Source organism: Xyrauchen texanus, chromosome 36, assembly GCF_025860055.1.
Source record: "Xyrauchen texanus isolate HMW12.3.18 chromosome 36, RBS_HiC_50CHRs, whole genome shotgun sequence".
Classification (NCBI taxonomy): Eukaryota; Metazoa; Chordata; class Actinopteri; order Cypriniformes; family Catostomidae; genus Xyrauchen; species Xyrauchen texanus.
Window position 1 is genome coordinate 28272234 of NC_068311.1, and position 24092 is coordinate 28296325.

General features: G+C 39.9%; 1 protein-coding gene across 1 annotated transcript in view; it reads left to right on the forward strand.

Annotated features, from left to right (window-relative positions):
- The window catches only part of LOC127630272 (1,4-alpha-glucan-branching enzyme-like), a 234992-nt gene that overhangs the window by 97240 nt on the left and 113660 nt on the right, over window positions 1-24092 (forward strand). Inside the window, exons 8-10 of the mRNA XM_052107764.1 lie at window positions 16072-16187; window positions 16684-16811; window positions 18230-18328. Of these exons, the coding sequence (XP_051963724.1) occupies window positions 16072-16187; window positions 16684-16811; window positions 18230-18328 (343 nt within the window). The remainder of the gene's footprint in view (window positions 1-16071; window positions 16188-16683; window positions 16812-18229; window positions 18329-24092) is intronic.

Genomic DNA, 24092 nt, shown 5'->3' on the forward strand with positions numbered 1-24092 from the left:
TGTGATACATGGAAACAGTCAAAGAGTCTGTAATTCATATTTCTATACAAAATCATTAAAATAGTAGTCCAGATATGTCCTGTTAGGTGTTCAGGAATAGTTAAGCAAGACAAGAGTTAGACAAGGTCTGTAATGCCCTCTCCAAATGAGTGCCAGTGGGCGGGGCCAAGGGTGCGATAACGTGTGTTGTGGGATGTGTAAACACAAATGGCGTCACAAAGTCACCTTGGGATTAAGGTCAGGCGAGTTAAAAGAAAATGATTCCTCATGCTCCCTGAACCACTCTTTCACAATTTGAGCACCATGAATCTTGGCATTGTCATCCCGGAGTATGCCTGTGCCATCAGGGAAGAAAAAATCCATTGATGGGATAACCTGGTCATTCAATACATTCAGGTACATGCTGACTTTTATTGGCGCTTAAAAGTTGTGGCAAAACAATCCAATCATAGGCTCTTAAGTATCTGCTTATTTACTGTAAATCCAAATGGCAGCTTGGCCAGGCAGTGTATTGTAATTAATCAATGATAATATATTGTAATTAATAAATTATGTTTAATTTATTGCATAGTAATTAAGTACTCATGTACTTTAAACCACTGCCGTCTTTACTGACAAATGATTTTTATCCACCAGACTCAGTCAGATAAACTTCCCAACACTGGACCTGTCAATGTGAAATAACAGCCGTACTTATAGCTTTAATGTGCAGATATAGCTTAGTCATGACTCCCCTGCTCAGGCAGGCATTTCCCCAGTCCCATAATAATGCATTGTGTGTTTGGCCTTTGCAACGTGTGCTAGCACAGTCTTGATCAGTGTATAATCTATTTATCACACATGGTGCTGTGTGACCGCCCATGCCACACGCTTATCAGATTACCACAGTCCTGTAGTATTGGAATAGTAAACCTGCTTGCTATTTGCAGCTTTATGAAACCACACTGTGGATATCTACATCAGCATTTTCCCCCATGACTGGGAAAAGTCTGCCCCGGCACTGATTCCCTCCTCAAGCAGAACCAATTGTGAACTGCTCAGTCCTGGGAGAAGCTTTGGGGGATTTTTTTGCCTGGCCAACAGGGACATGTATCCATATATTCGATTTAGCATACACGAATGTTGCTGCCTAGATCAGCACAGAGCTGAATGCATCATGCCAAAGCAGTGGAATGACTTCTGATGAAGGCTGCATCTCCCTAGTATGTATTAATGTTATCAGATATCTTCACGGTTCTGCAGAGTTGCATTTGTGAAAGGGTTCATAAGTTATAATATATAATAGCTTCAAATTTCAGTGCGAGTGCCAAATCGGTGAAAAGATGTTTAATTTCCATATTTTCTCATTTTCTGGTTGCTGGGCCTCTTGTCATTGTTGTCGAATTTGAGCAGAGAGAAATGGAGGTTGAACAAAGTTCCTTCATACATTCACACAGTCGCATTACTTTGAATACATTTTACGATGTTGGATTAGAGTTATTCCATCTCGCAGACACTTGCAGAATTGTGAGTGTCTGCGAGATGGAATAACTCTAATCCTGCATCTTAAAGGAATAGTTCATTCAGATATAAAAATTCTGTCATCATGTTGTTTCATATGACTTTCTTCTGTGGCATGCAAATTGAGACATTTTGAAGAATGTACTTGTCATTCTTTTTCGTGCAGTAAATTGGAAAATGTTGACTGAGGGTTTCAAGATAGCAAAAACACCATAAATATGGTCCATATGGCTCAGGTGCTATATTCCAATTTTTCTAAAGTAATACAATAGATTTGGTTGAGAAACATACCAAATTTAGAAACAGACCAATTTTAAGTTGCTATTCACTGATAATCTTCCCCTTCAGTGAGCTGTTAACTCCAGAGCCACTGTGCGCTTGCCATTTCCTGATTCAATTAGATTCTGATTCACAAGCTTGCGATTTCGATTAGATTCAGTATCGATTCATATGGGTATATTTCATTTTTAATGTCCCTTTTGGTTTCATATGAAATGAATTATCTTCCAGCTAATGATATGAATTATACAGGGGACTTTCTAACTAGGTGCAAAATTATTAATTTTACTAATTATATTTATTAGTTTTTCATTGTTTTAGTCACATTTTAGCTTTTTTAAAGTGACCAAATCAATGTATTCAATCAATAAATGTAAATTATATATTTCATACATTTTTAGTTACATGTTTATTGCTTATTTGCATAATTTTGTACTATTTACAAGTATTTACTTTGATTTGATGAACAATAATTAAATGTTTAAATGTTTCTGGGCAATTCCATGGAAATGTCAACCAAACCATGAATAAAATGGTGATTTCAATCTGTAGGTTTATTACATATATAATTTAGAGATGTGGACTCAATCAGTTAAAAGGGTATTTTGCACGCATTTTACCATCATAATATGTAGGGTAATTAGCATGCATCCTAAATTTAGGAGGGAATTTAAGGTCTTGAAATATGTGAGCTATGAACTAAATTAAACTGTCCTTATTAGGTAAGGAAATGTATAATGGAATTAGTCATGTTCGACAACCAGTTCTAAATTAGATAAATTACAAATAACTTAATACAACATCTAATTCTATCAGCTCACAATTTCTGCTGTAAGGAATTAGCATTAATAAGTGAATTATGATTAATTCACTTATTGGAGTGATATTATTCTCATTCTCATGTATTTAGGTACAGGTTTGAAGCAAAATCTTTCAGAAACAGGGATGAGATTATTTATCAAAATACACCACAGTCAAATCATCTTTGAATACAGACAAAATGTATTACTATTCTAAACATAGGCTGGTTGGTGAGTAGTGACAGAATGAGAAATAACTGATTAGTACAGTGAAGATGAACCCTATGGAGTCTATCGACAATGCCTTAAGAACAATTTCATCCTCCTTTGAGTCAACATCGAGTTGCTATTGGATTACCCAAAATATTAAATTCACCGGCACTTTGAGCACAATATTGGAGATGTACTTGCTTGTCTTTGTGGTGTTTCCTTGCGTTCGTTGAAAGGTTCGGAAAGGTTCTTGAAGCTTGGTCGAAAGTTCGTTCCGTCGATGTTTTGATCTCTTTGTGGCCGAATTTATTGTCTGTATGAACGGTGAGGTTAGCTGTGAAGCGAGGCCTTCTCACTCCTTCTCGGGACGTCGACTCCTGAGTTCCCTTGGATCTCACATGGCATGGAGTCAGAAGAGCGAAGAGCCGAGATGAAGAATCAAGAGCAAGAGGCGGCGACAAGAGAGAGACTTCTTCCTGTTTGGAACTATTTGAACTGAGATTGGCCACATCCCCTAAGAGTGTCCTGCCAATCAGTAGTGACTTTTCAAAATCACATGGTCGACTGGGCTGTCCTTTCCGACAGCTGATTTGTGACCCTTTGTCTCGGAGTCTTACAAATCTCCCGCTCAAAAATATGGTATTTCAGAAACAAAAGACTAGGAAAGCTTCTGGCCTAGACCTCCCTGTCTGAAAGTCTGCACTGATCAACTGGCCCCCATCTTTACACAGATCTTCAATAGATCATTAGAGCAGTGTGAAGTTCCCTGCTGCTTCAAATGCTCCACCATCATTCCGGTCCCCCAAAAAAACTAAATCACAGGATTTAAGGACTACAGACCTGTCACTGTCACGTCTTTGTCATGAAGTAATTTGAGAGACTGGTTTTGGCCTGCCTGAAGGACATCACGGGACCCCTGCTGGACCCCCTTCAGTCTGCTTACTGAGCAAACAGGTCTGTGGATGATGCTCTTAATATGGGACTGCATTATATCCTGCAACACCTCAACAGACCTGGGACTTATGTAAGAATCCTATTTGTGGACTTAAGTTCAGCCTTCAATACCATCGTGCCTGATTTTCTCTCAACCAAACTGACCCAGCTCTCCATGCCCACCCCAGTCTATCGATGGATCACTAGCTTTCTGACATATAGACAGCAGCTAGTGAGACCAGGGAAACTCGCATCTGGGACCCTTACTATTAGCACTGGTGCTTCTCATGGATGCATTCTCTCTCCACTGCTCTTCTCCCAGTACACAAATGACTGCACTGCAAAAGATCCCACTGTCAAGCTTCTTAAGTTTGCAGATGACACCACGGTCATCGGTCTCATCTGTGACAGTGACGAGTCTGCATACAGATGGAAGGTTGATCAGTTGGCTGTCTAGTGCAGTCACAACAACCTTGAGATGAACACACTCAAAACAGTGGAGATGATAGTGGACTTCATGAGAAATTCACATATTTAATTATATGTGACCCTGTCTGTGAAACACCGGCTAAAGTCACTTAATGGAATTATGAGATAAAGAGCGTCAAAGTACTCATAGCCATAAAAATGACAAAAATAGGTAATGTGTTTATCGCTGAAAATTATATATTATACCAAGGGATTTGAGATACAATTCTAAAATTTTCACGTATAACATGTTAAATACTGAAATTAATGATTTTATTGACTATTACAAAAAAATACCGGACGTGGGCTTCCTAAACTGCCTCTGGGTTTATTTCGGCACAAAAACAACTGCTGATTCTTGTTTCATTCCATTCAGGAACTTCATTTCTACCATTAGAAAGTGTAAATATACCTTAATATCAATCCGCATGGGCGACAATCAGGTCAACACCAGTTAAGGCAAAAAAATGCCACTTAAGCCAGGTTCCGATGTCTGTGTAGATTTTTCCGTGTCATCGCCAATATTTTAAGAGCAGCTTATTTGTTTTGTAGCTCAACATTCTGTCAATAATAATCAGCTTATTTTAAGGACATTTTAGGCCTGCTACATGTCAAAATAATTCGTTTTCTGGATGCTGATGCGTCGGGTTGATGAATTAACTATCTGACATGGCACCTGTGAAGGGCGAGCAGGAACAGAAAATAGCTGATTGCTTAAACAGCTTGTATGATATTAATCTCGGTGGAATTGCCCCAAATTAGCATTTAACCAGGTTTATTTTTATTTGAAAACTAATTTGAGACTTTTTAATACCAAAATTGACGTACTTTTGTGAATAGAATCCCTGAAATTATCAAATATTTTGCTCTGACAATTTTAGAGTGTGTAGTTCTGTGTATATACAAAGTTTGAGACTGACCTGTTAAAGGGATAGTTCACCCAAAAATGAAAATCCTGTCATCATTTACTCACCCTCATGTTGTTCCAAAACTGTATGAGTTTTGTTCTTCTGTGGAACAGAAAATAAGATATTTTGAAGAATGATGGTAACCAGACAGTTGATGGCAACCATTGATTTCCATAGTATTTTTTTTATCCTACAATGGCAGTCAATGGCTACTTTCAACTGATTACCAACATTCTTCAAAATATCTTCTTTTGTATTCAACAGAAGAAACTCATACAGATTTGGAACAACTTGAGGGTGAGTAAATGATGACAAGATTTTCATTTTTGGGTGAACTATCCCTTGAACCTGTATTTTTGTTTTGTTTTTTAGTCCAAATTTACACCAAATGTTATACAGTAGCCCAGTAAGAGAATTACATTTTCTACCAAAATTTTATAGATTAATTAATTTTATAAATTAATAACATTTTCTACTGATATTTCATTTTACTAATAAAGTTATACAAATCATTCCACTGAACTGACTTGGTAATTGTTGCTACAATCAAGCTCTTTTTTGTTCAATTTTTTTATGCTTTTTGGACATGTGCATCATAATAAATTGGCCTGTTTAACAAAACTTTAAGAATTTTCCCATAAATGTGTCATATATCACTGAAAATGGGGGAATCACAGCTTTAATGTGGTATATGGCACATAGTCTATATATAATTATGGTTCAAATTCGTTGCAGTTTTAAAAATAAGCTTGTTTTTACATTGGAATTTCTCAAAAACATGATTTTGTGAGCCCGAAATTCAGCAAATTTTTGACCATAGCCTTACTCAGTCAATATTAAAGATATCATGGTTATATTTTCACAGAATGTTCTTTATATTATGATGGATGTTTTTATGTAGAAAACAGTGAATCACAAAAAAATGCTGGTTTTCACAGACAGGGTCACATATAACTGTACATACCTCTACCTTGCACATACATTACCACTCGAACATGTACAGTTGAAGTCAGAAGTTAACATACACTTATCATTAAGTCATTAATAAGTCATTCAAATTAATTTTATAACCGCTCCACAGATTTCAAATTAGCAAACTATGGTTCTCTTACGAGAGGTTCTCTCGTATTGCGTAAGCTAGCTTACGCTACGGGAAAGATTAATCTTTTCTGAGATATTGAAGCCAAAAAATGATCCTTAATTTTGTATCCATTGTCAACGCAGTGCAGCTGCTGCATACCTTGAGCGGGCTAGCTAGCGAGCTCATTGGTTGCTCTGCGGCAACTGCTGCAGCCTATAGACGAACTTGAGTGAACTGCGTCCAATGACGAGCCGCGCCGTCACTGTATCAAAGCCCGCCAGAATGGGCGTGGCTAGAGTGCATATAAGCGTAAGTTCGTAGGCTGGAACCCTGATTTTCATCTATTCAGCGAAGCTCTTCGCATCGTCTGAACTGCAGAAGCCGTGTACGCCGTTCGAGGGGCATCTAGCAAGCTTGGACAGCGTCGAAGAAGCCGGCCGTCTTCGCCACCTTCAGCCATCCTGCGAGCTCGCCATCCGGCGACGTATCCTTTTAGAGCAAGCTAGTTCCTCAGCGAACTTCACAAAAGAGCAACGGCGTCTTTTTAAAGATGCCTTGCACCACCTGCGCCTCATGCCGCGCCCCTCTCATCGCCGGAGACCGCCACCTCATCTGCGCTCTCTGCCTGGGACTGAAACATGCAGAGCTCGCCCTCGCTACGGCGGATGCGACCTCTGCGAGGAGCTTCCGATGTCCACCCTGCGGGCTCGAGTCGAAGCACTCAAAACCGAAGCCGCCGCGCCGCCTTTCATTTCGCCGCGCAGAAAGAAGCGCCGCTCCCAAAGGCTGCCGGAACCGGTGTTAGAAGCGACTACCTCGCCGGAGCCTCTCCTCGAGCCACGCTTTCACCCTCCCGCCCCGGACGCGCGCAGTTGCTGCCGGGCGGCCGCACTGTTGCCATCTCGGATGACGAGGCGGAGGATAAGGGCTGCTGTTCCATCATGGCTCGGACAGCGACGAGTGGTCAGGCTCCCAAGCCTCCTCCTCAGCCCAGGAATCCAGCAGGACCCGCGCCGAGTCGAGGAAGAACTAACGCCTCCTCACACAGGCCGTCGACCGCCTCGGGCTCCAGTGGTCACCGCCCTCTGAGCAGGCTCCCAACAGACTCGACGGCTGCTTTCTTCAGAGCCATTGCCGCAGCGGCGCCTGCGGCCGGACGCTCCCTTCCTGCTGGAACTCCACGCCGAGCTCTCTAAATCGTGGAACGCCTCTCTCGGCCAGGAACCCGATCCCATGTCTCCACCTCTCTCGCCGGTGGACGGCGCCACCGAGAGGGGCTACTCTTCCATCCCCGGTCGAGGATTTGGTAGCAGCACACCTTTGCCCGCCCTCTGCAAGATGGCGGTCTAAGCCAGTGCTCCCGTCTAAGGCCTGCAGAACTACTTCCGCCTGTGTTGGCCGCGCCTATGCGCCGCCGCCAAGCCGCATCTGCTCTGCATTCCATGGCCATTTTACAGATCCTCCAAGCGGACCTTCTTCGAGAGTGGGATGAGAAAGGCAGGCACCCAGAGGCTGTTTCAGATCTAAGGAGCGCGACGGATCTCGCCCTTCAGCGCCACCAAAGCTGCAGCTCAAGCCCTAGGGAAGTGCATGGCCGCGCTGACTGTGACCGAGAGACACCTATGGCTAACGCTAGCCGACATGGGAGAAGCTGAACGCTCCACGTTCCTCAACGCGCCGCTCTCTCCGTCCGGTCTCTTCCGTTCTGCGGTGAGCTGCACTGACGGGACACATTCCACACAGACCGGCACCGGCTCCCCTGGTGAGCTGCACTGACGGGACACATTCCATACAGACCGGCACCGCCGCTCTGTCTTTCCCTTCCCACTATGTGCTTATGTATTACACACACACTGGCCCGCACTCTTGCCGCCAAATATTATTCCCCATTCACAAGGGCTCCCCGGGTCCCCCACCCCGGGGCTCATGCAGTGGATGCTTGAGCGCACGGCGTTGACAATGGGTTCCTGTAGCGTAAGCTAGCTTACGCATACTGAGAGAACCTCTCGTAAGAGAACGAATCGGTTACCTAACGTAACCTCGGTTCTCTCTAGATGAGGGAACGAGTACTGCGTAGCTGGCCGTGCTTCGCGCCACGCAGCGATTTTCGCTTCATTCAATGAAAACCAGGGTTCCAGCCTACTGAACTTACGCTTATATGCACTCTAGCCACGGCCATTCTGGCGGGCTTTGATACAGTGATGGCGCTGGCCTGTCATTGGACGCGAGTTCACTCAAGTTCATCTATAGGCTGCAGCAGTTGCCGCAGAGCAACCAATGAGCTCGCTAGCTAGCCCGCTCAAGGTATGCAGCTGCTGCACTGCGTTGACAATGGATACAAAATTAAGGATAATTTTTTGGCTTCAATATCTCAGAAAAGATTAATCTTTCCCGTAGCGTAAGCTAGCTTACGCAATATTTGTTCCCTCATCTAGAGAGAACCGAGGTTACGTTAGGTAACCGATTCGTTTAGGCAAGTCGTTTAGGACATCTACTTTGTGCTTGATGCAAGTAATTTTTCCAACAATTGTTTACAGACATATTTTTTCTCTTTTATTTGATTATATCACAATTCCAGAGGGTCAGAAGTTAATTTTACCTTTCAGCAACTTGGAAAATTCCCGAAAATGATGTCTAATTAGGCTAATTGGAGTCAATTGGAGGTGTACTTGTAGATGCATTTTAAGGCCTACCTTCAAACTCCGTGCCTCTTTGCTTGACATCATGGGAAAATCTAAAGAAATCGGCAAAGACAATAGAAAAAACTGATGGACTTCCACAAGTCTGGCTCATCCTTGGGAGCAATATCCAAAGCCTGAAGGTACCACATTCATCTGTAAAAACAATAGTATGCAAGTATTGACACCATGGGACCACGCAGCCATCACACCACTCAGGAAGGAGACACATTCTGTCTCCTACAGATGAACGTAGTTTGGTGCGAAAAGTGCAAATCAATCCCAGAACAACAGCAAAGGCCTTGTGAAGATGCTGGAGGAAACAGGTAGACAAGTATCTATATCCACAGTAAAATTGGTTCTATATCAACATAACCTGAAAGGCTGCTCAGCCAGGAAGTAGCTACTGCTCTTAAAAAAGACAGACTACAGTTTGCAAGTGCACACGTGGACAAAGATAATACTTTTTGGAGAAATGTCCTCTGGTCTGATGACAAAAAATGGCCATAATGTCCATCGTTATGTTTGGAGGAAAAAGGGTGAGGATTGCAAGCTGAAGAACACCATCCCAACCATGAAACATGGGGGTGGCAGCATCATGTTGTGGCATCATGAGGAAGGAAAATTATGTGGATATTTTGAAGCAACATCTCAAGACATCAGCCAGGAAGTTAAAGCTCTGTTGCAAATGGGTCTTCCAAATGGACAATGAACCCAAGAATACCTCCACATTTGTGGCAAAATGGCTTAATAACAACAAAGTAAAAGTATTGGAGTGACCATCACAAAGCCATGACCTTAATCCGATAGAACATTTGTGGGCAGAACTGAAAAAGCATGTGCGAGTAAGGAGCCTGTAAATCTGACACAGTTACACCAGTGCTGTCTGGAGGAATAGGCCAAAATTCCAGCAACATATTGTGAGACTTGTGGAAGGTAACCCACAATGGTTGAGCCAAGTTAAACAATTTAAAGGCAATTCTACCAAATACTAACAATGTGTATGTAAACTTCTGACCAACTGGGAATGTGATGAAATAAATAAAAGCCATTCTGTTAAATGTCTTATTATTTGTATGTCTATTTATACTCTTACCTTGTTTTATATTATGTGTCTTGCTATAATGTTACAGTATGTGTGCACTTGTTTCTCCTATCACCAAAAAATAAAATAAAATATATATATATATGTGTGTGTGTGTGTGTTTGATTCTTCTAAACAAAAGTGACATTTCTGTAAAGAGCATCTGTAATTGAGCGCATGTTAACAAGAGAGTCAAGAAAGGCTCAGGTCAGATATTTAGATTATCAGTGAATAACAATTTTATTTTACTCAGTTCCTTGCAATAAGCTATCGTATGAGTTCAGAAGACTTGGAATCTAGGGCACACATCAAATGGACCTCTTTGTATGATGTTTTATGTTGCTTTTATGTTGTTTTATTCATTGTAATTGCATGGAAAAGAGCGACCGGTAGGGTTCAATGGGGCTAAATTATTTTAAAATGTTTTAAATGTATCAAATTTATGTAGCTAATGAGAATCGCTGTAATTATAATAAACAGAATTTATTTTGAAAAAAATAAAATTACATTCTTATGTTTTAGTAATTTTCAGTTTTAAGGTGACTAAATAAAAGGTTTTTCAATAACTGAATTTGGGGTAAAAAGCCCACATTTTGCAGGGGCTGAAGGCCCCCTTAAAACATATTAATTACTTGTTTGTTAATTGGTTATTTATTCATTGACTTGTAGAATATACTTGATTAAATGAAATGCCAAATGTGAATGAAATTAACAGGAATTGGTGCACCCTTTTACTGAAGTGGTTATTTTGAATAAGCATTATAAATTGTTTTAGGACCCCCAGGCAACCTAAATAAATATATAAAATAAAATAAAAAATAATCAAAACCACTTTCGCTATTATTTCTTTGCACACAAATTATGTTAATCATTATTCAATATAAAGAAAGGTATTTTTTAGTTTGTTTATTATCTTGATGCACAAAAAAAATAAAATGTCCTTAAGGGGTGCCTTAAGCCCCATTGTACCCCACTGTACATTCTTCAAAACCTCTCAATATGTGTTCCACGGAAGAAAGAAAAAGTCTTGAATAGAGTAAATGATGACAGAACTATCCCTTTAAGTGTCAAATTCGTTTGGCAATAACATTAAGGCCGCTGTACCGTGAATCACAGCGTTTGGCATTTATAAAACACTCCGGCACGGTGATGATGTTCTTCACCACTCTTTAATTTGGCTTCACATGGTTGAGATGTTTTACCTTGTTCTGTGAATGCATTCGCATGGTGCCAGAGGACCCCTGCTCTTGCATTTTAACGAAGTTTCTATGGCAACGTAGCCATTACTCCAAGAGAGGTAAGTTGTTGAGGATGCTCAGCTGGGGGAGGCTGCTCACAAGTGCCTACACATTTCATCCAAACACACCAGGATATAGACATACTTTAGGGATGAGTTGATTTCAATTTCTCCCCCTGATGGTTAATTTATGCGCATAGCCACATGCCAAGGGGAGCTGATAGAGCCACACGATGAGGGTTCGGTATAGATAGAGTATATTAGTATTCATTTCAAGGTATATGAAGGAGCTTTTCTAAATTCGCTGTGCTTCAAAATAGCTATGGAAGTTTTAATGCTGTCTGGTTTCTGGGGTAAAAATTAGGGCTGCCAATTTCATTTCATTACTTAACTCTGGGTAAACATATTCCTGGTTTATCTTGTTTCATTTTTCACACTGTTCAATGAAAGAGTGATTATTATTACTATTATCATACTATACTGTACCATATACTGAATATAACTGAACACTTCTGATAAGTCTGCAAATGTCAAAACACTTTCAACTGCTTTTATTTTCAGGAAACTTAAGATGTGTAAATATTTGTATGAACATAAAAAGATTCAACAGCTAAGACATTAACTGAACAAGTTTCACAGACATGTGACTAACAGACATGGAATAATGTGTCAATCAAAAAGTCAGTATCAGGTGTGGCCACCAGCTGCTTTAAGTTCTGCAGTGTATCTCCTCCTCATGGACTGCGCCAGATTTGCCAGTTCTTGCTGTGAGATGTTACCCCACTCTTCTACCAAGGCACTTGCAAGTTCCCATAAATTTCTGGGGGAATGGCCATAGCCCTCACCGTCCGATCCAACAGGTCCCAGACGTGCTCAATGGGATTGAGATCTGAGCTCTTCGCTGGCCATAGCAGAACACTGACATTCCTGTTTTGCTGGAAATCATGCACAGAATGAGCAGTATGGCTGGTGGCATTGCCATGCTGGAGGGTCATATCAGGATGAGCCTGCTGGAAGGGTACCTCATGAGGGAGGAGGAGGTTTTCCTTGTAATGCACAGCATTGATATTGTCTGCAATGACAACAAGCTCAGTCCGATGATGCTGTGACACACTGCCCCAGACCATGACTGACCCTCCATCTCCAAATCGATCCCGCTCCAGAGTACAGGCCTCGGTGTAACGCTCATTCCTTCGACGATAAACGTGAGTCCGACCATCACCCCTGGTGAGACAAAACCGTGACTCATCAGTAAAGAGCACTTTTTGCCAGTCCTGTCTAGTCCAGAAAAGGTGGGTTTGTGCCCATAGGCAACATTGTTTCCGGTGATGTCTGGTAAGGACCTGCCTTACAACAGGCCTACAAGCCCTCAATCCAGCCTATCTCAGTCGATTGCAGACAGTCTGAGCACTGATGGAGGGATTGTGCATTCCTGGTGTAACTCGGGCAGTTGTTGTCACCATCCTGTACCTGTCCCGCAGGTGTGATATTCAGATGTACCGATCCTGTGCAGGTGTTGTTACACTTTGTCTACCACTGCAAGGATGATCAGCTGTCCTTCCTGTCTCCCTGAAGCGCTGTCTTATGCATCTCACAGAATGGACATTGCAATTTATTGCCCTGGCCACATCTGCATTCCTCATGCCTCCATGCAGCATGCATAAGGCACATTCACGCAGATGAGCAGGGACCATGGGCATCTTTCATTTGGTGTTTTTCAGAGTCTGCAGAAAGGTCTCTTTAGTGTCCTAAGTTTTTAAACTGTGACCTTAATTGCCTACCGTCTGTAAGTCGTTACTGTCTTAACGACCGTTCCACAATTGCATGTTCATTAATTGTTTATGGTTCATTGAACAAGCATGGAAAACATTGTTTAAACACTTTACAATAATGATCTGGAAAGTTGCTTGGATTTTTACAAAATTATCTTTAAAATACATTGTCCTGAAAAAGGGACGTCTCTTTTCTTTGCTGAGTTTATATATGTACTACAGTGGCCATGAAGTGCAAAATAAAACAACAAATCTAAAAACACAAAGGCAAATCAGAAAACACAACACTTCAGCTTGTCAATTGATTGTCTGTGTGAATGAGATCTAGTCCTTTCCTCAGGACTGGTTCTCTGATTATATCAAAATCCATACCGAAAGGTCACTGACTGAAAAATGAAATCAAACGAAACAGGGAGCAGAAAATGTTAGTTTTAGGTACTATGTTCATCTATGGTCTCATGGATCATTTAGTGCATATGGGACCGTTTTGAAGTCCACAAACTGCTAAAACTTTGGTGGTGTCCAAGCAATCATTCAGTTAGCATGTTCCAACTTTAAGTTGTTTAAAAAATAAATAAATGCAAATTATAAAGGTTCTGGTTGCTGCCAGTGGATAGATTTTCCAAGTTTATCTAATTATATGGAGACAGTATTAAATTAGTTTAGAAAAAACACTAAAAATCATCAAGATTTAATTTCTTTCATTAAAAAGGTTATAACAGGATGCCAGTGTAATATATAATTGAAAACTGTATATGTATAAATCCACATCCTGGGAAAATCTCACCTAGAGTAATCAGCATATCTAATAGCAGCCTTCTACAACCTTTACAATATGAATATAATATCTTGGTAAAATTTCAGCCATTTTTTTCCCTAAAATAATTAAACACTGTACTCATTATTGGACATGCTGGCTTCAAATGTAGAAAGTGAGCCATCACACCGGCAATCTACTGCAACATTTAGAATGTGAAAATATGTTTTCAGACCTCGAATAATGCAAAGAAAACAAGTTAATATTCACATTTAAACAACACAATACTAATGTTTTAATATAGGAAGAGTTCAGAAATCAATATTTGGTGGAATAACCCTGATTTTCAATCACAGCTTTCATGCGTCTTGGCATGCTCTCTATCAGTCTTTCACATTGCTGTTGGGTGACTTTATGCATTCTTGGTGCAAAAGTTCAAGCACTTTGGCTTTGTTTGATGGCTTGTGTGGCCATCCATCTTCCTCTTGATCACATTCACAACCTAGATTTGACCTGGCTGTGTGGCATGGAGGGTTGTCCTGCTGGAAAAAACAATCCTCTGTGTTAGGGAACATTGTAAGAGCAGGAGGCAAGTTTTCTTCCAGGATAACCTTGTTCATGCCATGATTAATGTGTCGTTCACAAAGACTAATCAACACGATTCCAGCCTTGTTGAAGCACCCCCAGATCATCACCGATCCTCCACAAATGTTCAAAGTTGGTGCGAGGCACTGTGGCTTGAAGGCCTCTCCAGGTCTCCGTATAACCATTAGACGACCAGGTGGAGGATCGGTGATGATCTGGGGGTGCTTCAGCAAGAAAAATGATAATTTTGCAGTGGTATCTTAATTCGTTCCAGAACTGTGTATATATATATATATATATATATAAAATAGAGGATTTCTGGGGTAAAAATAGTGTGTGGTATTATGAATGCATAGTACTTTGATCAGTGCTCTCTGAACTATTATAAAAGGTTTGTTTCACTCCAGATCATGTGAAATTCTAACTCTTGGAATGCAATACATTCCGCACTTCCAGGCATAACTGAGTTTATGCCATTTGGGAATCAAAGCATCTCAGAATGTGATGATGTCAGCTGTATTAATTATATTGCCATGGTGCCTGAGAACCTGAAACTACAATTCAAGTCTGCCACCACTGAAAAGTGCTGAAAACATTACTGTATAACTGTAACTACCACTTTCAACACAGTAAACTCAATGCTGGTCTTTAACTTACAATGAAAAAGTATTAAAAACATTCTAGATCAGATCAGTAGTTCAGGTACATTTAAATATGTATACTGTAAATATATATACTGTATATAAATATTTATACTGTATATACATTTAAATATGAATATACTATATATAAATGAATGATCTGTATTATAAACTACATTTTTCAGATTTTTATTTTCTTCAGAACATTAGAGTGTTGCTTGCTCAGGCTAAACTCATTACCACTGTGCTAGGGTGTTTTAGGTGGTTGCTAGAACGTTTTTGTGATGTTGCTTAGGTATTCGGAGTGTTTTAGGCATGTTGCTAGGTGGTTGCTGGGGAGGGGGGGTCTGGTTGGTTGCTAGGATGGTCTGTGATATTCTCATCCCTCCTTCAATGCAAGTCTATGGACTCACTTTACTTGGCATTGCAAAAATCATCATTTAGTTGCTTGAACGTTGTTGAGGTTGCTCGGGTCTTCTGAGTGTTTTAGGCATGTTGCTAGGTGGTTGCGAGAGAGCATTTTGGGTGGTTGCTAGGATGGTCTATGACATTCTCGTCCCTCCTTCAAAGCAAGTCTTTGGGCTTGCTTTATTACCTGGCATGTAAAAACCATCATTTGGTTGCTAGAATGTTGTTGTGCGGTTGCTGAGGTCTTCTGAGAATTTTAGGCATGTTGCTATGGGTGGTTGATTAGGTGTTCTGGGTGGTTGCTAGGGTGAGGCTAGGTGGTTGCTAGGGGAGTTTGGGTGGTTGCTAGGATGGTCTGTGATATTCTCGTCTATGGGCTCACTTTATTACCTGGAATGTGAAAATCTCAAGTGTGAAAACTCACCTCAAGTCAACATATTTGAAGCAGTTTCATGCATCATTCAAGTCCATAGCGGTGCGTAACAAATGACGTTTTTTTTTTTTTTTTTTATCTCTAACCGCAAGTGAGCAATAACAATAATGATGCTTGCCTTAGCAAGTTTGTTAATGCTATTAATATAAAATTATTATAAATTGCCTCTGACAAAAACAAACACATGCAACCTTTTTGTCAAATGCAGATGTAGATACATTGTCAGAATTGTATAATAACTGTATATGTGTGTGTGTGTGTGTGTGTGTGTGTGTGTGTGTGTTTATTTGTTTGTAGCTGGGAGGTGTTGCGTTTTCTCCTGTCCAACTTGCGCTGGTGGATGGAGGAGTACAGATTTGATGGATTCAGGTTTGATGGGGTGACGTCTATGTTGTATCATCATCATGGAATCGGTACGTCCAAGTAACATGGGAAATTAAGCACTAAATGTTCTTTAAATGTAATTAGATTAACTGCGTATTCTCTCTGAAAATGTCACACGCTTTTATAGAAGAACATGTTGAAATGTGTTTCGTTGGAGGAGTAGCCATTCAAAGGGCAGCGCATTATGTAAACTGGATATAATTGAGTGGGAAAAACCTCTTTCAAGCAAGAAATGAATTGCACAAGTAGTGTGGCAAATGTTATTTTGCCATTTTCCACTTTCCTTTTTAATTTGGTACAATTGATGCTGCTAATGAATTTGGGGAGATTTTTAAAAAAGCCCATTGTCTAAATCATAGTTCTTGGTTTTAATGAAACTCGATATTAGACCAAATAAAAACTAAATGTATTTAGGTGTAGATACTATTTGCCCCCACTGGAAATACTAACATACACTATTTGCATTTTGACTAGCAACATAAGGCTACTGAATCTGATTTTGTTTCCATGTTTCCTGATACTCAGGATCAGGATTTTCAGGAGATTATGCTGAATACTTTGGACTTCATGTAGATGACGACTCGCTGGTCTACATCATGCTGGCAAACCATATGCTACACACCCTCTATCAGGACTGCATCACTATTGCAGAGGTGAGTCATTTGTTTTGTTTTGCGACAGTAATTCTACATTATTATCAAAGTCTATAGCATCTATATCTTATACAACTGTACATCTCATAGGCTATTGGTTACATCACTCCGAATATGTGCCGGTATCATCCAAAATTACCACAGTTCCTCTTGTCATAGCTCAATAACCTAAGTCTTGTCAAGCGCGACACTGTATTCCAACTCACAAAGACAAAATTAACCTCTGAAGTCAAAGGGACACTAAAATTAGCATTAAATTAGCACTCAGTGGCTCTGTCTCACCATGATTAATGAGAGCACTTACTTTTTACTTACTCTTTTCTGTGTTTTGTAATTAGTGGACAGTGTCCACCAGAGATATCATCTAATTCTCTTTTATGAGCGCCGTTGATAGAGCCTAGGACTGTGAATAATAGTTTGCTTACATTGCAGGAAACTAAATTAAATAGCATAAAAAAACAGACTACATATAAAACAACGACTATAACTACAGTGCTGAAAAGTGTTTCTTTTTTGCAGACTTCAAAAGAAGGGTTCATTCAGTTTTGTAATACTTCAGTCTGGTAGACAGTATGCTGAATTTTACATGGATGAAACCGAGGCTGTGAGGGATAGATGCACAGTTTGATCAATGGCATGAAGTGTATACAAACTCTCTCGTCATTTACTCTCATGCCATCCCAGAAATGTATGACTTTCTATCTACTGCTGAACACATATGAAGATTTTTAGAAGAATATCTCTGATCTGTAGGTCCATACAATGCAAGTGAATGGTGGCCTGAACTTTGAAGGTCCAAAAAGCATATAAAGGCAGTAAAAAAGTACTCCATACAACTCCAGTGGTTAAATCCATTTCTTCAGAAGCGATATAAGTGTGGGTGAGAGACATGTCAATATTTAAGTCATTTTTACTATAAATTCTCCTCCCTGCCCAGTAGGTGGCGATATGCACAAAGAATGTGAATCACCACAAACAAAAAAAGAATGTGAAAGTGAAAAAGAAGATTTACATATAAAAAAATAAATGCTTAAATATTGATCTGTTTTTACCCACACATATCATATTTCTTCTGACATTAAACCAATGGAGTCGTATGGATTACTTTTCTACTTCCTTTATGTGCTTTTTGGACCTTCAAAGATCTTGCTTTGTGGTCTACAAAGCTGAGATATTTGACTAAACTTTTAGTTTGTGTTCAGCAGTAGAAGAACCATACACATCTGGGATGGCATGTTTTGGGTGTATTATCCCTTTAGCTAATTTAAATCAAATGTGTATGGCTTTTTGTGGATTTCCCCTCAGCTCTGAGCACTGTGCTCCGTATATTAATCATAAGAAGTTGTTAAAGGCATTTTTAAACAATTTAACCACTCCATGCTGCAGTGCTTTCAAAGAAATATATTCTTTTTTTTAAGGATGTGTCCGGTATGCCTGCCCTTTGCTTTCCAATCCAGAAAGGAGGTCTCGGTTTTGACTATCGTCTGGCAATGGCCATTCCTGACAAATGGATTCAGGTGAGTGTTTTTCACAGTATTATACATAAATCAATGAAGTTCACACAAAGAAATTACTTGAATAAACCTTTACTATAATGAACATGTTTTAAATTGTTTTTAATTGTTTTACACTCACCTAAAGGATTATTAGGAACACCATACTAATACTTTGTTTGACCCCCTTTCGCCTTCAGAACTGCCTTAATTCTACGTGGCATTGATTCAACAAGGTGCTGAAAGCATTCTTTAGAAATGTTGGCCCATATTGATAGGATAGCATCTTGCAGTTGATGGAGATTTGTGGGATGCACATCCAGGGCACGAAGCTCCCGTTCCACCACATCCCAAAGATGCTCTATTGGGTTGAGATCAGGTGACTGTGGGGGCCATTTTAGTACAGTGAACTCAATGTCATGTTCAAGAAACCAATTTGAAATGATTCGAGCTTTGTGACATGGTGCATTATCCTGCTGGAAGTAGCCATCAGAGGATGGGTACATGGTGGCCATAAAGGGATGGACATGGTCAGAAACAATGCTCAGGTAGGCCGTGGCATTTAAACAATGCCCAATTGGCACTAAGGGGCCTAAAGTGTGCCAAGAAAACATCCCACACACCATTACACCACCACCACCAGCCTGCACAGTGGTAACAAGGCATGATGGATCCATGTTCTCATTCTGTTTACGCCAAATTCTGACTCTACCATCTGAATGTCTCAACAGAAATCGAGACTCATCAGACCAGGCAACATTTTTCCAGTCTTCAACTGTCCAATTTTGGTGAGCTCTTGCAAATTGTAGCCTCTTTTTCCTATTTGTAGTGGAGATGAGTGGTACCCGGTGGGGTCTTCTGCTGTTGTAGCCCATCCGCCTCAAGGTTGTGCGTGTTGTGGCTTCACAAATGCTTTGGTGCATACCTCGGTTGTAACGAATGGTTATTTCAGGCAAAGTTGCTCTTCTATCAGCTTGAATCAGTCGGCCCATTCTCCTCTGACCTCTAGCATCAACAAGGCATTTTCAGCCCACAGGACTGCCGCATACTGGATGTTTTTCCCTTTTCACACCATTCTTTGTAAACCCTAGAAATGGTTGTAGCGTGAAAATCCCAGTAACTGAGCAGATTGTGAAATACTCAGACCGGCCCGTCTGGCACCAACAACCATGCCACGCTCAAAATTGCTTAAATCACCTTTCTTTCCCATTCTGACATTCAGTTTGGAGTTCAGGAGATTGTCTTGACCAGGACCACACCCCTAAATGCATTGAAGCAACTGCCATGTGATTGGTTGATTAGATAATTGCATTAATGAGAAATTGAACAGGTGTTCCTAATAATCCTTTAGGTGAGTGTATATGTATATATTTATTGAGGGGCTAAAATATGTCTCTTAACAAAGCTTCAAAAAGTGAATAATTTAAAAGTGGTGTTACCATCTGGACGGTAAATAAATAAATTAAAATATATTAATTAAAAGCTGAATAATGCTGTGTATATATATATATATATATATATATATATATATATATATATATATATATATATATATATATATATATATATATACACTGATCAGCCACAAAATTAAAACTACCTGCCTAATATTGTGTAGGTCCCCCTCGTGCCTGATTGTATTTTCACTACAATTGTACAGAGCAGTTATCTGAGTTACTGTAGACTTTGTCAGTTTGAATCAGTCTGGCCATTCTCTGTTGACATCTTTCATCAACAAGGCATTTCCATCTGCACAACTGCCACTCACTGATACGTTTTTTGGTTTTGGCACCATCTTGAGTAAATTCTAGAGACTGATGTGCGTGAAAATATCAGGAGATCAACAGTTACAGAAATACTCAAATCATCCATGCGATTATCTAATCAGCCAATCCTGTGGCAGCAGTGCAGTGCATAAAATCATGCAGATATGGGTCAGGAGCTTCAGTTAATTTTCACATCAACTATCATAATGGGGAAACATGTGATTTGGACCGTGACATGATTGTTTGTGCCAGATGGGCTGATTTGAGTATTTCTGTAACTGCTGAACTCCTGGGATTTTTATATATATATATATATATATATTATATATCAGTGATATAATAATAAAAAAAATAATATACATATACATACATATATATATATATATATACAGTGGGTAAGGAAAGTATTCAGACCCCCTTACATTTTTCACTCTTTGTTATATTGGCCATTGGCCCCTATATATCATGGCCTCCTAATAATCTCCATCCCTCAATTGGCTACATCAATCTACCATCTCCTCTCTGCCAATAGCTGGTGTGTGGTGGGCGTTCTGGCGCACTATGGCTACTGTCGCATCATCCAGGTGGATGCTGCACACTGGTGGTGGTTGCGGAGATTCCCCCCTATACTATGTAAAGCGCTTTGAGTGCCTAGAAAAGCGCTATATAAATGCAAGGAATTATTAATTATTATTATATTGCAGCCATTTGCTAAAATCATTTAAGTAAATTTTTTTTCCTCATTATTTTACACACAGCACCCCATATTGACAGAAAAACACAGAATTGTTGACATTTTTGCACAATTATTAAAAATGAAAAACTGAAATATCACATGGTCCTAAGTATTCAGACCCTTTGTTCAGTATTTAGTAGAAGCACCCTTTTGATCTAATACAGCCATGAGTCTTTTTGGGAAAGATGCAACAAGTTTTTCACATCTGGATTTGGGTATCCTCTGCCATTCCTCCTTGCAGATCCTCTCCAGTTCTGTCAGGTTGGATGGTAAACGTTGCTGGACAGCCATTTTCAGGTCTCTCCAGAGATGCTCAATTGGGTTTAAGTCAGGGCTCTGGCTGGGCCATTCAAGAACAGTCATGGAGTTGTTGTGAAGCCACTCCTTCGTTATTTTAGCGGTGTGCTTAGGGTCATTGTCTTGTTGGAAGGTGAACCTTCGGCCCAGTCTGAGGTCCAGAACACTCTGGAGAAGGTTTCCGTCCAGGATATCTTTCTCCCATCTCCCGACTGCATCTCTGGAGCTCAGCCACAGTGATCTTTGGGTTCTTCTTTACCTCTCTCACCAAGGCTCTTCTCCCCCGATAGCTCAGTTTGGCCGGACAGCCAGCTCTAGGAAGGGTTCTGGTCGTCCCAAACGTCTTCCATTTAAGGATTATGGAGGCCACTGTGCTCTTATGAACCTTAAGGGCAGCAGACATTTTTTTTGTAACCTTGGCCAGATCTGTGCCTTGCCACAACTCTGTCTCTGAACTCTTCAGGCAGTTCCTTTGACCTCATGATTCTCATTTGCTCTGACATGCACTGTGAGCTGTAAGGTCTTATATAGACAGGTGTGTGGCTTTCCTAATCAAGTCCAATCAGTATAATCAAACACAGCTGGACTCAATTGAAGGTGTAGAACCATCTCAAGGATGATCAGAAGAAATGGACAGTACCTGAGTTAAATATATGAGTGTCACAGCAAAGGGTCTGAATACTTAGGACCATGTGATATTTCAGTTTTTCTTTTTTAATAAATGTGCAAAAATGTCAACAATTCTATGTTTTTCTGTCAATATGGGGTGCTGTGTGTACAATAATGAGGGAAAAAAATGAACTTAAATGATTTTAGCAAATGGCTGCAATATAACAAAGAGTCAAAAATGTAAGGGGGTCTGAATACTTTCCGTACCCACTGTATATATATATATATATATATATATATGACCACTTCAGACCCTTATAAAAAAATAACTAAAATATTTTGACATTAGTATGAAAAGACAAATTTTGTTTAGGTTAAATGGAGTAACCAAGAAAACTTGACTCAAAATGTAAGTTTTACCTTGAAGAATATGTTTTATAATTAAAGATTAGGTTGTGTGCACTCACGTGTATTCTAGGTGCAACATTTTACTTAGTAAAAAAGTTAAGTAATTAACAATTTTTTTGCCTTAGAATATGTTATGCATGTTTTTTCAAAAACACTAAAAAAAAAAAAGTCACAAATATTACATTCCTACAAACTCAGTATATGTTTTTAAAATTCAATTTTAAAAGATTTCCCATTTTTATCATCTCGGACAACCTTATTTGTCAACGATGCATAACTTAAAACAGAACAGGTGTTTTCAAGCTTTTTGATGCCAACGACACCCGTTATCCTCTTGCAAGGTACCACCTTCCTAAAATCCAAAAACAGCCATGTATAAAGCCCATTTGTACTTTATGGGACACATCTAGTGTGATATTACAAAGACAAAATGTTCTTGGCAAAATATAATTATTACCTTTTATAGGACAACCTAGCACCCCCTTGAGGCCCCCTGGGGGTCCCCGAACCCCAGTTAGTAAAACAGAATGTGAATATACAATTTAGCTCCAATACATGCATTGCATTGCCTTTCATCAGCACATCACATAATATTAACCCCCACCAAACCACAGTCGTACTGTAAGTGCAGCTGACAACTCACATTTCAACATTTGTTTGAGTCATATCGTTCTAAGTGTCTCATTCATCACATACTTGTCCTGCTTGTAATTCAGAAGTGGAACATGTTTCTATCTCTTTCTCAGGGGAATTAGATTTAAAGATACAGAATGTTTGTCTGTACAAACTAGACTGACAACCATTGGATCAGATAAATAGTACATGCCTGTATTTTCCCATGGCAAGGCAAGTTTATTTATATAGCACATTTCATACACAATGGTAATTCAAAGTGCTTTACATAGAAGAGATTAAAATAAGAATAAGAAAATAAGAATAATTGAAACAGTTTAGAATATAAAATAAAATAAAATACAGTACAAACAGTCGGACACACAGTGGCACAGTGCTCATTCAGTAAATGCACAGCTAAACAGATGTGTTTTGAGTCTGGATTTGAATGTGACTACTGTAGAAGCACATCTGATCTCTTCTGGAAGCTGGTTCCAGCTGTGGCTGGCATAATAGCTAAAAGCAGACTCTCCTTGCTTAGAGTGAACCCTTGGTATTTCTAGCTGATGTGATCCTAATGATCTGAGTGATCTGTTGGGTTTATATTCAGTGAGCATATCTGCAATATATTGAGGTCCTAGCCCATTGAGTGATTTATATACCAGTAATAATACTTTAAAATCAATCCTAAATGTAACTGGGAGCCAGTGTAAAGACCTGAGGACTGGTGTGATATGTTCATATTTTCTGGTTCTGCTCAGAATCCTGGCAGCAGCGTTCTGTATGAGCTGCAACTGTCTTATGGTCTTTTGGGAAGGCCAGTGAGGAGTCCATTACAATAATCCACCCTGCTGGTGATGAAAGCATGCACAAGTTTCTCTAGGTCTTGACTGGAAACAAAGCATCTAATTCTTGCAATATTTTTCAGATGATAGTATGCTGATTTAGTTATTGCTTTGACATGACTACTGAAACTAAGGTCTGACTCTAGAGACACACCAAGATTCCTGACTTGATTTTTAGTTGTTTGACCCCTACCGTCAAGGTATGCATTCACCTTGAGAACTTCATCTTTGTTTCCAAACACAATGACTTCAGTTTTGTCTTTGTTTAACTGAAGAAAGTTTTGGCACATCCAACTGTTAACTTCATCAATGCATTGGCACAGGGAGTCAATGGGGCTGTAATCGTTAGGTGATAGGGCTAAGTAGATCTGTGTGTCGTCTGCATAGCTGTGGTAAGCAATTTGGTTCTTTCTCATTATTTGGCTCATTGGGAGCATATACAGGTTGAACAGGAGTGGCGCAAGAATTGAGCCATGAGGGACTCCGCATGTCATGGATGTCCACTCAGACTTATG